Here is a 17,491-nt window from a genome sequence, read left to right as displayed (position 1 = left end):
AGAAAGAGAAGACAAGCTTACCGGGACACCAGGGGTTGAAGAGCACCACCAGACTGGCCAGCACCTTTTCTTCGCCCCTGTGCTTCCCTGACAGCTTGTACTCCCCTATGGGGGAGTCAGCCGAGGGTGTAATGCTCAGAGTCAGGATGCCTGTTTGTGGGGAAGAGCTCCTCACGAGCTCTGCCTTCCACACCGCCTTGGCAGACGGGGAACGCTGTACTTTGTCCGGGATACCAAAACGTGACATCGTCCCCATGGCCTCAGACGGATATTCTCCTGCAGAAAGAAGCCACGGAGGGAGTCAGGCAACAATATTCTCTATGTATTATGGGCAACGATTACGTTCGTTTACCGCGAGGGCGTATTGGAAGAATAGCCTCTCCAATAATGTTCCTGTAAAGACGATAATTCAGTCGATCATGAAAGCCACATGAACTTGATGACATGAGACGACATGAAGTCACCATTTTGGTCCCACATCAGGCCATGTGAAAGCTGAGCGGTTAGCGTAGGTAAAAATATTAGGGCTGGGCAACGATTATAATTTTTAAATCTAATTAATCACATGATTTCTCTGATTAATCACGATTAATCGCATTTGTACGCAAAATCCAAAAATGAATCCAAAAGTAGCGTATAGCTTTTAGCATTTAGTTTTATTTTAAATGTGCTGCCATATGAATGAAAGTGCCATAACATTTGTTGTGCAAACACACTTTTAACATCAGCATCTTTCTGTAGTTTTTATGTAGAAGCCTCGCTCCACTGTCTGTTTCCTTGAATGACTTGCTGCTATCAGTTGTGTGTTTTGCCTTTAAGTGATATTTTAGACTGGAACTACTACGCTGAGAAGACAGTTCAACTTGGCAGTGTTTACAGATGACTTTGGTTCTGTCGACTCCGCCGTCTGGAAGAACTTTTACAAAATAAAAGCCTGTGAGCAACAGGTTTTTACAAAATAAAAGCTAAAATAAAAACACGGTTCGAGGCCCGCATCGGACGGCCCTGTGCTGCATGTCGTTCCCCCTCTCTCTGTCCCCTGCTTCCTTTCTCTCTGAACTTTCCTATCCATTAAAGGCACAACCCCCCCCCCCCAAAATTAAAAATAAAGTCATAAAATAATATATTAAAAAAAAAACTGCGTTAAAGGTAGGGTAGGAGATCCTGGATTTTGAGTCCAGCGAAGCCTAATTTTGAAAATACACAGGTCAAAAGTCCCAACCCTTTTCTTCACTTTCCCCCTGAAGCCACGCCTCTAGAGTACATGAACGCGCACGAGCACGAAGGTGCACGAGCGCTGTTCTGACAGCAAGCATCGATCGTTGCCGTATTTAGTATTTAGTATATGCTAACTATACGTTTAATAATGCTAGGTGCTAGCCAAGCTGGCTCTAGTTTAGCTTCCTGCCAAGCTTCTGGACGCGTAATTCGTTCACGGAGCAGGGTACGCGCACAGGGGGAAGGAGGGGGAGGGAGGAGCAGATGCAGTTTGATAGACGGCATCAGAATCCAATCATCGTTAAAGGTCCGTTCAGCATGATTGGATACTGTTTTTCCTGGATTGTACGTTCTAGAGGCCACTAAAACTTTTCATATTTGTGTCAAAACTTTTAATTAATTGGTTGCAATGGGGGTGTGAAGAGTATTTCAAGCAACATGTAAAAAAATGTTCCAGAAAAAGATCCCCTACCCCGCCACCTTTAATGCGCGATTAAATATAAATCGGCGTTAAATAATTAATGAGTTAACACGACAATAACGAGTTATGTCGTTATATATCCATCATTTGTTTTTCACTAGACGTTTCGTGCCTGACGTACCCATGTCATGGCAGCTCCTCACCGACTGTCCCCATCTTTTTATTTCTACCACATTAATAATAAAAGTGTATTTAGGTTTTGGGCAGCAGCCCAGATATCGCATTTATCAAAAATGATTAATAACAAATAATTCAAAAAGACCAACCCGTAGCTGCAGTGATGGTGAGAGGATGGAGGTCAGGGCTGAAAGGTTTGGTCAGGGTTAGAGTCAGTTGGAAGGGCTGGCCTCGCCTCACAACCAGCAGATCTCCTGAGATTTCATGGGTGTTGTGTTCTCTCTTGTTGGTCGCACCGTGGAGCTCCACTCCTTTAAAAACTAAAAGAAATGAAAAAACATAGAAACTCTTTGACAGTAATAAAAATGGTGATTAATTTAAAATGATTGTCACAGTTTTTAATGTTTACTGGATCATCTCTTTTATGTTAAAAGCTTTCCTTTTCCTTTCCTTCGCCCAACCATCAAAAAACATGCGTGTCAAGTAAACTGGGGTCTCTAAATTGACCCTAAGAGTGAGTGTGAGCGTGCATGGTTGTTTGATTCTGTCCATGAGACATGAGATATGGAAACAGTTTGAACTGCGGTGTCAGTAATCACCACAGTGGTTAAAGTTCAGCTCTAACCGATGCATTCACATATCAACCTTCAGAGGTAGGAGCCCGTTTTAGCCATTTTTGAATACTTTAGATTTTGTCTTTATACACCACATTATAGTGCGGTCGTGACAGCGCACTACCAGCTGACAGCCAGTTACCGTCTTCGCCGTCCAGCAAAGCCCCGGGGAGTTGGACGGCGGCACAAGCTCAGACCCCGGGGGAGGGTCTCGCCAAGTGGGCGAGTTAAGTATTCCTCTCCTTTTAACTTCGTGTTTTAGTGTTTATGTATAGGTCGGCCTATTTTTATGTGGTATTGATTGGTGGGGTTGCGTGGGGAGGAGTGACGGGTCTGTGGTTAAACGGGCGCCATATGCTGCAGGTTAGCCGCGTGTTCTGTGGTGTGTTGACTCTGTGTGCTGTTTAAAGCGTGCCTTAAAGCTAGTGAACTTGTGGTGGGATTTCATTCCGTGTGCTGTGTTTAAAGCGTGCCTTAAAGCCAGTGAAGCTAGCCTGACTTTTGGTGGGTTTTCATTCCGTGTGCTATGTTTAAAGTGTGCCTTAAAGCCAGTGAAGCTAGCCTGACTTTTGGTGGGTTTTCATTCCGTGTGCTGTGTTTAAAGCGTGCCTTAAAGCTAGTGAAGCTAGCCTGACTTGTAGTGGGTTTTCACTCCGTATGCTGTGTTTAAAGCGTGCCATAAAGCTAGTGAAGCTAGCCTGACTTGTAGTGGGTTTTCATTCCGTGTGCTCTGTTTAAAGCGTGCCTTAAAGCTAGTGAAGCTAGCCTGACTTGTAGTGGGTTTTCATTCCGTGTGCTGTGTTTAAAGCGTGCCTTAAAGCTAGTGAAGCTAGCCTGACTTGTAGTGGGTTTTCATTCCGTGTGCTGTGTTTAAAGCGTGCCTTATAGCTAGTGAAGCTAGCCTGACTTGTAGTGGGTTTTCATTCCGTGTGCTGTGTTTAAAGCGTGCCTTAAAGGCCTACAGAAAGCTGACACTACACCCAATACATAATGATAATACATACACAGAGGAACAATAATGATTATTGGACTCTACACCAAAACATTTCATAAACGCATGAAATTTGCGATTTTGAATTTGCCGCTAGGAAACCTTCCTGGAATTGCAGACTGGGGGCGGGGCTTCCGTGCGACGTCACAAGTGCAATGGTTTTTCCTGGCTGCCGTGTTGCCAATTTAGCGACTTTGTCAGAAGACAGAAGCACTGCAGGACGGCGGCAACCCGGCATACCGTCATTTCCTGTCAAAACGGCAGTTTCAAGCTAGCTACAACGAGGGTAGGTTCACTTCCTGTTTTCCCTATGATAAAAGGCAACGGGTATTTTATTTTGTGAAAATAACAGGAAGTGCGTTAGCTCACTGCGGCTAGCTTTAGCAGCGCCGAATTCGTCGGAACAAAATGGTAAACAGCCGGTATTTTGTCAGGTTTTCAACACGTTGGGCATCTAAACGACTACTTTCTCACCTGAAAAGTTTCAAATGTTGCGGGGACAGAGGAAGCAGAGAGACCTGCGGTCGGAACTTGTGTCTGTGTCTCCCTGTCCGCCTGCCTCCTCTCTGGTGAAATCAGCCGGAGCCATCCCGCCGTGTTCAGCTCCCTGCGGTGCGGACACTCAGGGGGAATCCACCTGGCGGAGAGCGGACACACCGCGGGATGGTTGTCCTGAAATCAGCCGGGAGAGCGATCATCAAGAGCCCCGACGATCGCTGATTTCAGGGCAACCATCCCGCGGTGTGTCCGCTCTCCGCCAGGGAGACACAGACACAAGACCGCAGGTCTCTCTGCTTCCTCTGTCCCCGGTGGTGTGAGCTGCTGAGGGCAACACACGCACTTCGTACATCTACTCGCAATAAAAACTGCACTGAACCCAACGTTTTATATTTCCAAGCGACGTCCCGCGGCACACATCAAAATTTGCCGTGAAGAAGCTGTCCAGGTCTGGCAAACTGCTGGCTTCGCTACTGGAACTACTGGTATCAGACATGTTTATTGTTTAGTGCACTCGTGACGTCACGCACCTATCGTCGGTTTGCCAAAATTCGAATCAAATGTGGTGATAGTTTATTGGGTCTAATCAGGACTATCCAGGGGCCTAAAATTAATTTTAAAATCATAAAACAATTCCATGCTATATAAGGAATCGATCTGCCATTTCAGTTTTGTGCAAAAAATCACCTTTCTGTAGGCCTTTAAAGCTAGTGACGCTAGCCTGACTTGTAGTGGGTTTTCATTCCGTGTGCTGTGTTTAAACCGTGCCTTAAAGCTAGTGAAGCTAGCCTGACTTGTAGTGGGTTTTCATTCCGTGTGCTGTGTTTAAAGCGTGCCTTAAAGGTAGTGAAGCTCCTGACTTGTAGTGGGTTTTCATTCCGTGTGCTGTGTTAAGGGTTAGCTTGTCGTGTGTGTCGCGACCAAGGAAGCCTGCGTTCCCAATCCTTCTCTCTCTCCATTAGATCGGAGCCCCCCACCCCATGTGTTTTATGAACTTGTAAACTACTAAAGATTTTACATTTGACATCCAAGTAGTATGCAGCTCTTCATATATATATATATATATATATATATATATGTATATATATATATACATATATATACCGATACCACTCTGTTTGAAAAAAAAAAAAAAAATTATATATATATATATATGTATATATATATAATTTTTTTTAAAAACAGAGTGGTATCGGTATCGGCCGATACTGCACAGCCAGGTATCGGTATCAGTATTGGGGCCAAAAAATGGTAAAAAATCAAAAAATCAAAATTACAGTTACCCAGATTTTTTTAAGTAAGCGACGCACCTCCACGTTATCAGTGCTAGTGTACAGTAATTAATAAATTATAAACAGCATAGTTTGTGCCTGTATAACGTTGCCCATAGGAAACCGTTTCATGGCCGAATATCTCAAGAGAGCAGCCAGACGCCTCTCGAATATCTTCGGAACAGCTCCAAATTACCAACAACAAGCAGGGGTGAGTAGAACATCATGTTATAATGTGAAATCAAGGGCCCAATGTCCAAAAAACGGTCTTGTCCTTTAAGCTTGATCGCTTGAAATGGTACCAAAGACGAAGTTCTGGGATTTAACCGGCGTAAATCTGAGTCACAGCTGAACAGCGGCAGTCGATGTGTGGCTGCCATCGTGCGTGCAATGAGGAGATTTCTTTTAGGAAATTCTTACATCGTGTACAGAGAAGCCATTTTTGAATACTTTAGATTTTGTCTTTATACACCACATTATAGTGCGGTCATGACAGCGCACTACCACCTGACAGCCAGTTACCGTCTTCGAGGAGATTCTGGTCCACCATCCAGCGGCTCAGGGGGGGAAAGCGGTGCACCGTCAACACCGTGTATGGTGAGGGCGGGGCTCTGCTGACCTCAACTAGGGACGTCGTGAGTCGGTGGGGGGAATACTTTGAGGGCCTCCTCAATCCTACCGACACGCCTTCCGATGAGGAAGCAGAGTTGGGGAGCTCGGACGTGGGACCTCCCATCTCTGGGGCTGAGGTCGCCGAGGTGGTCAAAAAACTCCTCGGTGGCAAGGCCCCGGGGGTGGATGAGGTCCGTCCTGAGTTCCTCAAGGCTCTGGATGTTGTGGGGCTGTCTTGGTTGACACGCCTCTGCAGCATCGCGTGGACATCGGGGGCAGTGCCTCTGGACTGGCAGATCGGGGTGGTGGTCCCCCTCTTTAAAAAGGGGGACTGGAGGGTGTGTTCCAACTATAGGGGGATCACACTCCTCAGCCTCCCTGGTAAGGTCTTTTCGGGGGTACTGGAGAGGAGGATCCGACGGATAGTCGAATCTCGGATTCAGGAGGTGCAGTGTGGTTTTCGTCCTGGCCGTGAAACAGTGGACCAGCTCTATACCCTCGGCAGGATCCTGGAGGGAGCATGGGAGTTCGCCCAACCGGTCTACATGTGTTTTGTGGACTTGGAGAAGGCGTTCGACCGTGTCCCTCGGGGACTCTTGTGGGGGGTGCTCCGGGAGTATGGAGTGCCGGACTCCTTGATATGGGCTGTTCGGTCTCTGTATGACCGGTGTCAGAGTTTGGTCCGCATTGCCGGCAGTAAGTCGGACATGTTTCCTGTGAGGGTTGGACTCCGTCAAGGCTGCCCTTTGTCACCGATTCTGTTCATAATTTTTATGGACAGAATTTCTAGGCGCAGCCAGGGCGTTGAGGGGGTCCGGTTTGGCGACCTCAGAATCGGGTCTCTGCTTTTTGCGGACGATTTGGTTCTGTTGGCGTCCTCAGGCCGTGACCTTCAGCTCTCACTGGAGCGGTTCGCAGCCGAGTGTGAAGCGGCTGGGATGAGAATCAGCACCTCCAAATCCGAGACCATGGTCCTCGGCCGGAAAAGGGTGGAATGCTCTCTCCGGGTCGGGAATGAGATCCTTCCCCAAGTGGAGGAGTTCAAGTATCTCGGGGTCTTGTTCACGAGTGAGGGACGAAGGGAACAGGAGATTGACAGGCGGACCGGTGCGGCGTCCGCAGTGATGCGGGCTCTGCACCGGCCCGTCGTGGTGAAGAAGGAGCTGAGCCAGAAGGCGAAGCTCTCGATTTACCGGTCAAACTATGTTCCTACCCTCACCTATGGTCACGAGCTGTGGGTAGTGACCGAAAGAACGAGATCGCGAATACAAGCGGCCGAAATGAGTTTCCTCCGCAGGGTGTCTGGGCTCTCCCTTAGAGATGGGGTGAGAAGCTCGGTCATCCGGGAGGGGCTCGGAGTAGAACCGCTGCTCCTCCGCATCGAGAGGAGTCAGATGAGGTGGCTCGGGCATCTGGTGAGAATGCCTCCTGGACGCCTCCCCGGTGAGGTGTTCCGGGCCCGTCCCACTGGGAGGAGGCCCCGGGGAAGACCCAGGACACGTTGGAGAGACTATGTTTCTCGGCTGGCCTGGGAACGCCTCGGGGTCCCCCCGGAAGAGCTGGAGGAAGTGGCCGGGGACAGGAACGTCTGGGTCTCTTTGCTCAAGCTGCTGCCCCCGCGACCCGATCCCCGGACCAGCGGAAGATGATGGATGGATGGGTGTACAGAGAAGTTGATATCACACTTCAGTTTGTTTAGACACCACATTGTGTTGCTCTGAGCTTGATTTTTATACAAACAGACGCTGGATTTTAACTTCCGGGTCGCGTTTCTACGCTTAAACTGTTGGATCAGCCACTAAAATCATCTCCCCAGGCTGTCTCAACTGGTATGAAATTGACAGTAAGTAAATATTAAGCTCAACTTAGCACGAACAAACTCTGCTAACATAACAAAAAGCTACATTTTCAAAAATATCCTGAAAATGTTCAGGATTTTCACAACATCTTGTCCACAGTATGTTTGAAAACAGTTCAGTCTGACTTCTGTCAAAGCCAGGAGCCGAAATATTGTTTCCGGCCATAAAAGTCAACATTTAAATGACATTTAATGACATTTCAGTGTGAATCATGTCCATTACACTTCCTCGTTGTCATTAAAATGCTTTGAAACAAATATTCTGACAGCTTTTACATGGCAACTTAAATGAGGTGTTTACACGTCACTCAACCATTAAAACCAAATTCCTGAGCAGCCTCCCACAGACAGTGGGAGTGGATCCTGGATCCTGTTCAACGAACTGCCTGCAGAAGTCACAGGGCGCCACATGACGTATTGCCGTACGGTCTAGTAATAGAAACCAGGGCAAGGTGGCACCTAAAATATGTAAACCGGCTCACAGCAACATGTCACTATTGTTGCACACAGAAGAATTAATGTGTGAATGGGGCATGTCTCAACAGGTAAGCCCTGGAAAATACTATGACACACCCGTCTGCTTTGAGCCTTCGAACAACAGCCTGGAAAGCGTTTAAATTATTATCAGCATGTGTGAAAGTTTCAGTCACAGACAAAAACAAACCTGATGCAGGGAGAGTCGTTAGCATATTAAAGGTAATCGCTTTACTTTTCGAACCGAAAGCGATGTAACACTTGCTTTTTGTGATTGCATTGAAACCCCAAAAGATCATATATACATGTTTCTAGCTTCTTCAGGGACAAAGGACTAAAAGGTTTTAGTTAAAAGTTTAATAACCTTAGATCATAATGGGTTAGTTAGTAGCTCCCAACCATTAATTATTCAGTATTTGTTGATAAGTTATCAACTATCTGCTCAAGAAAATGAGAGATTCTCAAATTAGGATCACAGATGAATAATCTAAAGTAGTTCCCCAAATATTCCCCCACGTAGGACTATTTAATGGATCTAAATTATTCTTATACTTCCAATAATTCATCACACTTGATTCATTTCTTATCTGAGAATCCACCGAACTGAACCTTTAATTTATTGTTCCTGATTAACTCTGAACCAGTGAGCAGATGAAATAACAGCTCAGTTATTATTCAGGAGTACGGGCTCACAGAAAAAAAAAACAGTCTTAATGTGAGCTTAATTTGTGCCATGCAGCATAATTTACAAAGTGAACTATGTCAGCAGCACCTCTGGTTTGTGTGCATTTAGCACAGGGGGAGTTGTGTCTGTTTTATTCCCAGTTATGATGTTTTCCTAACTTTAAACTCCTGGTTTGAAATACCAAACCTCAACCAAGTAGTTTTTAAAGCGTAATGTGTTGTGTTTTCATCATGAATGTGGTTGGTAGAGTTAACCCTTTAGGCGCCAGGTTTTTTTTTAAAAAAGACTAGATTTTGACATCTAAATTTCAAAAGGCTGTGGCTTCTAAATGGTTAGAGATAGAGACAAAGTGGAAATGAGAAACATATTGGGAATGACCTGAATTTCATGTAGGTTGTAAATTTTCCTATCTAATTTGCATATTATGACGTCATATGGTGGCGGCCATTTTGGAATTCGATAATTCTCAGGAAATAAATGATATTGTTGATACTGTTGAACTTTTTTCATCATATCCACCCCTCCATCCATCTGTTATTTTATCCACATATCAAATGGACAAGCAAACAGTGAATTGTAAGCCAAATGTTGCAAATTATAACCATTATTATACTACAAAACTCATATAAACAGTAGGCGATTTTCAGAAGCAGAGGCCTTATCTGTGCCCATCTATCCAGATTACAGTTTGTAGTTCTTTAGAGTGTGGAACCTCTCATGGCAAGGCACAGCACACAGACAGTTGGCACAATATTGAGAATCACCCTAAGTGTATGTGGGGAATAATTTACTAATCTAATTTGCATACTTTGACACCAGATAGTGGCGGCCAACTTTCAAGATTGATATTTTGAATGGATGTTGAAATTGTTTAGACAGATTATTCCCTGTCCCTTTTATTATGCTAACCACATAACAAATGGACAGGAAAACAGTATAATAAACTGTTTACACATACCCGGGTATTTTCTAACCTTCGTTTGCAAAAAAAACTAGGTACACAGCCCCGTTTTTAAAAAAAAAACACGTCTACATTGATCCACATAAATACGCTATCAAGAGCTGTTAAATTACGCCAAGCCTGACGGTGGCAGTGTTAGAACAATGAGAATTCCACACAAGCCAATCAGAAGCCTAATAGAGAACCGCTGACAGGAAGAACTTCCGGATCCTTTTCAAGAAGAAAATATGGCGCCAGGCTCATGTGTGTGGACTGATAGCGAGACTGAGCTACTTTTACACGTTGCGCTGGACTATAAAACTGCTAAAGCCGTGAAAAATGTCTTTGTTGTTCAATACATTGTATGACTGTAATTTTCAAAATCACACAAGCGAGTATAGCTCTCAACAACAGAAATGCTGCTAGTACCTCCATGCTTGCCAGATAAACAATGAATGGAGAGAATGGCGTTTTCAGCTAGCATTCTGCCAACATGGCGGATAGGGGCGGGGCTCTGTACTATGACGACAACTCCACAAAAACTCAGTTTTTGTCTCTTTCAACCAGTTTACACGCAAATGCTAAACGGAGTTTTTAAAAAATCTCCACTTTTGCCGGAGTTTTTTTTTAGTTTCGTTTTCGGAGGAAAAAACTCCGTTTGTGTATAAATGAAAGGCACAAACGAAGGGAAAGGTCTTCGTTTATCAAAATACCCGGGTATGTGTAAACAGCACCTAAGAATTGTACATTTTGACTACTGCTGTGCCATATAGTAGCAAACACATGTAAACACCAAGTTGGTAGTGAAAGAGGGACAGAAAATCGAGAGGTTGTGATTCAGTCTGAATTTCTCTATCACCACAATAGCCAATTGCCTCATCAAAGGGTTTTATCCATTCCTGTAAAACTTCCTCATCTCTCAAAAAGACCCAGTCACCATCTCCAGCCCTGTTTAGCCTCCTCCTGCTGCCTCTACCACGTACACCTCTCCCACGGGCACTCCGGCCACGTTCATTCCTCTCACCCCCTCTCCCATTTAGCAACGCTTCATCTTCGCTACTTTCCGCCCTATTCAGACCACCCCTGCAGCCAATCCGACACCCACCAGCCCTTCTACGGACACTATGCCCCCGTTTACCCCTGCTTGTGTTGGGCAAAGAGTTGGAAAATGTAGTGTTTTGTGCTTTGGAGACATTGGTGCGTTGCACAGCCGCAGCACTGCCGCGCAGTAAAGCACCACCATGGCTAGCACGGTAGAAAGAATTGACACTCACGCTGGTCCCAGCGCTACTCTCACCTACACTGTTTCCACCATTCCCACCAGCCCCCCTATACCAACACTCCTAGTAGCCTTTCCACTAACTTTGTTAGGCAAAGGGTCGTGTGCTAGTACATTAGCACCGCCATTGCCATGCAAAGACGCACCATGCTCAGCGAGCTCACTAGTTGACTGACCATCATCTCCAAAAGAAAGATTTTCCCCTTCTGAATCAGAATCGGCGAATAGGAAACCCATCACATCACTATAAGTACACTTTTTTGCAGTCATCTTTTATTTATTTGTCTCTAACTCTTGTAATCCAGCAATACCGCTTCAGCAATCAAGATCCGTGGCACACTTTCTCTGTTTTTTTCTCCTACAACGTAGAAGGGACTTCCTCGAACATTTTTCATTACAGTGTGACGTATTCCGAGCCAAAGTATAAGTTCGGGATGTCTGCCAACTAGTGGACGGGAGTATAAGGCAAATTTGACACTCTGCTTGGCTCTACCGTCTGTTAAAGTCAACACCGCTTCTTGTCGCAATATTGCGACTTTGGCGCTTAACCGTTGAGCTTTGAGAGAGCGATCACAGGTTCCAATTTACTCTAGTATACACAATCTTTTCCCAAAGTCTTTTTATTTGAACACTTTGCCACGATAACTCACTTTTCTAATTAAGTAACGTTTAAAGTTAGTTGTTGATATAGTTGTCAGAGACGACACATTTCAGTAGGCACTGGTTGTGGTTTCTGTCACCTGACGCGACCCAAAACCATGACGTTTTTTACATTGTCATCCCGCAGTTTTGAAGCCTGGATTATAAAACTAGTATTTAATGTTCATGTGGAGAAATTTTAACATTTTCTGGTCACTGGTGTAGGCCGAATATGGAGTTATCCATGTGACCTGGGGACATGAAACTGAAACTGTTTCCAAGACTTTTTTATCATTGTTAAAGTTTTAAACATATACATTAAGGCTTTCATTCGCATAGCACACACACAGCACCCAGTTCTGAAGTTTCTAACTCAGTCTAACAGAGAACCTCACAGAGCAACATATGATGAAGAAGTTCTAATCCTCTAACCTACTGTGCAGAAAAACCACTCTACCTACCGGACTGGGTAAACTCGGCCGTCATCTCTTCAGGACTTTCTCTCTTCTCTTAAAATCAGACAGATGCGCTCCGGCAGGCTCTCAGCAGCACACTGACATGTGTCTTGTCCCAAGTGGATTTTAAAAACCTGTCACGCCCAACCCCTCTTCACATTGTTGAAAAGTGTGTGTTGCAACCTCAGAGATTCCCCAGCAGCGAAGCAGGATATAAAATGAGGGACGTCTGTGATTGACAGCTCACTGTCACTGTGTCACATAATTAGTTTTTGTGGAGTCCAGAGAATGTGTTTGTGTGAGCGCCAACATCTCAACAGAGTTAGGAGTCAGTTTTAAACAGCAGAGCGGAGCATAATTCTGAAATTACAAGATAAAAAGTCTGTAAGGCTTTAAACTCGCACACTGGACACCGAACATTTGCAGAAGTTTCCTCTAATACCTTCTTTACAGTTGAATATCCATCTCATAATCTCATTTTAAAACGTATCATTTGTACTTTTGCCTCAAAAGTCTCATAATTTCAACTTTTTATATAATAATTACTTTTTTATCTCATAATTTTGACTTTTGTACGTTATAAATTTCGGCTTTTTGCCTTATTCATGACTTTGCATCTCAGATTTTTACTTTTATCTCACAATTTCGACTTTTATTCTCATGATTATAACTTTTATATCTTATAATTTTTACTCTTGTGTCTTGTAATTAAGGCGTATCTAAGTAGAAGGAAAAGAAGAAGAAAAAATGTTGACGTTGGTAATTTGAAAGTGAGGACCAGGGCGCATGCATTTGGGGATGGGTGGATGGTAATGCCATCAGATAATTACACTGTTGTGTAATTACACAAGGTAAGGTAACAAGTGACTTTTGCAAAATCATATGGCAATATATCAATTAATGAATTATGCTAATGATTCAACTTTTAACACTAATACCACTTCTACTACCACAACGATTACCTTCATATCTACTTTTTACTTGTGTCTCATAATTTACACTTTTTTATCTTATAACTCGAAACGTTTGTCTCTCATATTTATGGCTTACTTTGGGGATATTTTTTTATTTTACTGGCAGAAACAAGCTTCCAGATGAGAGACCAGGGTGCATGCATGTGGGGATGGGTGGATGGTGATGCCATCAGATAATTACACATAATCCAACACCTTTTATTAGAGACAAAGTCATTTCATATGACACTGCACAACAGTTTGGTGATCTGTTGTGTTAGACATCACTGACAGTAAATTGACACGGAAACTGTGTGTTTTCTTTGTAGGATAATAGTCGGGTTGACTTTTCCTCATAGTCACATATATGAGTCAAAAAGGGAGACATTGTACGTGGATATAAAAGCGATACACCGATATAGGCGTTTGTGTCGTTGGTAAGAAGAAAAAAAAAGGATGAAGACGAGACGTTAAACAAACATACAAAAATAAAAAATAAAAGCACCAAACGAACAGCAGCAGCAACAAAAAAGGTATGAAAAGATGAAAAAGTGTCACCATCTACGTGCCGTGCTTAACCTATGTTTGGATTTATTGATTTATCATTATGTTATTCTCTCGTTATCAGTTGCATTAAAAGTGGGCCCAGTGTACATCCTGTGTCCCACACTGGGCAGGCATCCAAGTCGGGCCTCCACCACGGAGACCCACCCAAGCCAGAGGGCCCCCTTTCCACTAGACCTTCCTTATTCTTTATGGATTTTTTATTTTTGTTTTATTTAATATATCGATTTTAGTGTGTGAGTGCGATGCATTAAAATAAACGCTGCATTGCAAGGCAGGCGGGTCGCATCGGAGCGCCAAGAAGGGGTGAGGGGCCCAACACAGGGCCCTGCGATCCATCATGAGGCCTGCCTGGCTGGCTGCAGCTTATGGTTCAGCTAGAAGAACTAATACATTTTATTCATAAAGCAGCAACAGTGGTTATAGCGAAAGCTCCCGTAATAATGAGAATAATAACAGTAATTTCCCTCTTATCTCTTTTTTATTTTAGATAAAGCAATTATATAAGAATTGGTCACCTGGTGGTATTAATACACTGCGTTCATATAGCAGCAGTTTTAGTAAAATTACTTATAATGATCATCACAGTTACAATAACAACAGCTGTAATAGTGACAGCAAAGTCACTGTAATTCAGATGTATATAAGTAGAAGGGAAAGAAGAAGAAAAAGGTAACAAGTGACTTTTGGAAAATCATATGGCAATAAATCAATTAACGAATTATGCTAATTATTCAACTTTTAACACTAATACCACTTCTACTACCACAACGATTACCTTTATATCTACTGATTTTTACTTGTGTCTCATAATTTCGACTTTTTATCTTATAACTCGAAACGTTTGCCTCTCATATTTATGGCTTACTTTGGGGATATTTTTTTCTTTTACTGGCAGAAACAGGCTTCCATAGAATGACAGGTGTATTTCAACAGGATATAAAATGAGGGCCCTGATGTTGATGAGAGACCAGGGATGGGTGGATGGTGATGCCATCAGATAATTACACATAATCCAACACCTTTTATTAGAGACAAAGTCATTTCATATGACACTGCACAACAGTTTGGTGATCTGTTGTGTTAGACATCACTGACAGTAAATTGACACGGAAACTGTGTGTTTTCTTTGTAGGATAATAGTCGGGTTGACTTTTCCTCATAGTCACATATATGAGTCAAAAAGGGAGACATTGTACGTGGATATAAAAGCGATACACCGATATAGGCGTTTGTGTCGTTGGTAAGAAGAAAAAAAAAAGGATGAAGACGAGACGTTAAACAAACATACAAAAATAAAAAATAAAAGCACCAAACGAACAGCAGCAGCAACAAAAAAGGTATGAAAAGATGAAAAAGTGTCACCATCTACGTGCCGTGCTTAACCTATGTTTGGATTTATTGATTTATCATTATGTTATTCTCTCGTTATCAGTTGCATTAAAAGTGGGCCCAGTGTACATCCTGTGTCCCACACCGGGCAGGCATCCAAGTCGGGCCTCAACCACGGAGACCCACCCAAGCCAGAGGGCCCCCTTTCCACTAGACCTTCCTTATTCTTTATGGATTTTTTATTTTTGTTTTATTTAATATATCGATTTTAGTGTGTGAGTGCGATGCATTAAAATAAACGCTGCATTGCAAGGCAGGCGGGTCGCATCGGAGCGCCAAGAAGGGGTGAGGGGCCCAACACAGGGCCCTGCGATCCATCATGAGGCCTGCCTGGCTGGCTGCAGCTTATGGTTCAGCTAGAAGAACTAATACATTTTATTCATAAAGCAGCAACAGTGGTTATAGCAAAAGCTCCCATAATAATGAGAATGATAACAGTAATTTCCCTCTTATCTCTTTTTTATTTTAGATAAAGCAATTATATAAGAATTGGTCACCTGGTGGTATTAATACACTGCGTTCATATAGCAGCAGTTTTAGTAAAATTACTAATAATGATCATCACAGTTACAATAACAACAGCTGTAATAGTGACAGCAAAGTCACTGTAATTCAGATGTATATAAGTAGAAGGGAAAGAAGAAGAAAAAAGGTAACAAGTGACTTTTGGAAAATCATATGGCAATAAATCAATTAACGAATTATGCTAATTATTCAACTTTTAACACTAGGCAAGGCAATTTTATTTATAGAGCACAATTCATACACAGGGCAATTCAAAGTGCTTTACAGCTACATAAAATCACAAGAAGGCAATAAAACCATTAAAAAGGAATTAAAAAAATAAAAGACAGAAATTTAAAACCCATTAAAATAATCATTAAGTAATTAAAAAGTGAAGAGTGCAGATAAAATACTTTCAGGTGTCATATGCACAGCTAAATAGAACTGTTTTCAGCCTGGATTTAAACATTGTCGGAGTTGAGGCCTGTCTCTCATCTTCTGGAAGACTGTTCCAGATTTTAGGAGCATAAAACTGAAACGCAGCCTCACCTTGTTTAGTCCTGACTCTGGGCACCAGCTGGAGACCCCTCCCTGAGGTTCTCAGAGCCCGAGTTGGTTCATGTGGCTCTAACATGTCAGAGATGTACTTTGGCGCTTGACCGTGAAGAGACTTGTACACAAGCAGAGCTGTTTTAAAGTCTATTCTCTGAGCGACAGGAAGCCAGTGCAGAGACCTGAGCACTGGACTAATATGGTCGTATTTCCTGGTTCTAGTCAGGACTCGAGCAGCAGCGTTCTGGATGTACTGCAGCTGTCTTATAGCCCGTTTAGAGAGCCCAGTGAGCAGGCCGTTACGGTAGTCTAACCTGCTGGAGACAAACGCATGGATCAGTCTCTCTAAGTCTGGTTTAGACACTATTCCTTTGATTCTGGCAATGTTTTTTAGATGGTAAAAAGCTGCTTATGTTACAGATTTAATGTGGCTGTTAAAGTTCAGGTCTGAGTCCAATATTACCCCGAGATTTCTAACTTGATAGTTAGGTTTTAGAGAGAGAGTCTCAAGGTGACTGATAACACTTTCTCTTTGTTTCTGTGGGCCACAGACAATGATTTCAGTTTTGTCTGAGTTTAGCTGGAGGAAATTGTTTTGCATCCACACACTGATCTGTTCGATGCAGCGACACAATGTATCTACAGGCCCGTGTTCTCCTGCCGTCAGTGACACGTAGATCTGAGTGTCATCTGCATAGTTGTGGTAGGACACATTATAGCTGCGTATTAGCTGGCCTAGTGGAAGCATGTACAGATTGAACAATACGGGTCCCAGGATTGACCCCTGGGGAACCCCACAGGTCATAGCCATTTGGTCCGAGACACAGTTACCAATTTCAACAAAATATTTCTTGTCCTCCAGATAGGACTTGAACCAGTTTAAAGCACGACCAGAGATTCCCACCCAGTCTTCTAACCTCTGTAATAAGGTCGCATGGTCAACTGTGTCAAAGGCAGCACTCAGGTCCAGCAGAACTAAGACTGTGACTCTACTTGCATCTGTGTTCAGGCGGATGTCATTTGTCACCTTGATCAGAGCTGTCTCAGTGCTGTGGTGGGGCCTAAAGCCTGATTGGAAAGTATCAAAAGCATTGTTAGACAGGAGAAAGTCACTAAGCTGTTGGTATACAACTTTTTCTAGGACTTTGCCTAAGAATGGCAGGTTTGATATGGGCCGGTAGTTGTTCAGTACTGTGGCATCAAGATTGCTCTTCTTTAGAAGAGGCTTAATGACAGCAGTTTTTAAGGCCTTTGGAAATGTTCCAGTCTGGAGTGAGATGTTGACTAGATGAGCGAGTTGTGGTAACAAACTGCTCAGCACAGACTTTAGGAATCTAGTGGGCAACTCATCAAGGCAGCACGTTGATGAACTCAGACTGCAGATGGTCTCTTCG

At 43.4% G+C, this 17,491-nt stretch overlaps 1 protein-coding gene across 1 annotated transcript in view; it reads right to left on the bottom strand.

The window, feature by feature from the left end:
- The window catches only part of tgm8 (transglutaminase 8), a 29,521-nt gene extending 17,310 nt beyond the window's left edge, over nucleotides 1-12,211 (bottom strand). The window contains exons 1-3 of the mRNA XM_075462003.1: nucleotides 12,139-12,211; nucleotides 1,966-2,136; nucleotides 22-276 (exon numbers count right to left, since the gene is read on the bottom strand). Coding sequence (XP_075318118.1) covers nucleotides 22-276; nucleotides 1,966-2,136; nucleotides 12,139-12,163 — 451 coding nt within the window. The 5' untranslated portion in view covers nucleotides 12,164-12,211. The remainder of the gene's footprint in view (nucleotides 1-21; nucleotides 277-1,965; nucleotides 2,137-12,138) is intronic.
- Between the last annotated feature and the right edge of the window lie 5,280 nt (nucleotides 12,212-17,491).

The sequence above is a fragment of the Odontesthes bonariensis genome, chromosome 3 (genome assembly GCF_027942865.1).
Source record: "Odontesthes bonariensis isolate fOdoBon6 chromosome 3, fOdoBon6.hap1, whole genome shotgun sequence".
NCBI lineage: Eukaryota > Metazoa > Chordata > Actinopteri > Atheriniformes > Atherinopsidae > Odontesthes > Odontesthes bonariensis.
This window is presented reverse-complemented; position numbering and strand designations above follow the sequence as displayed.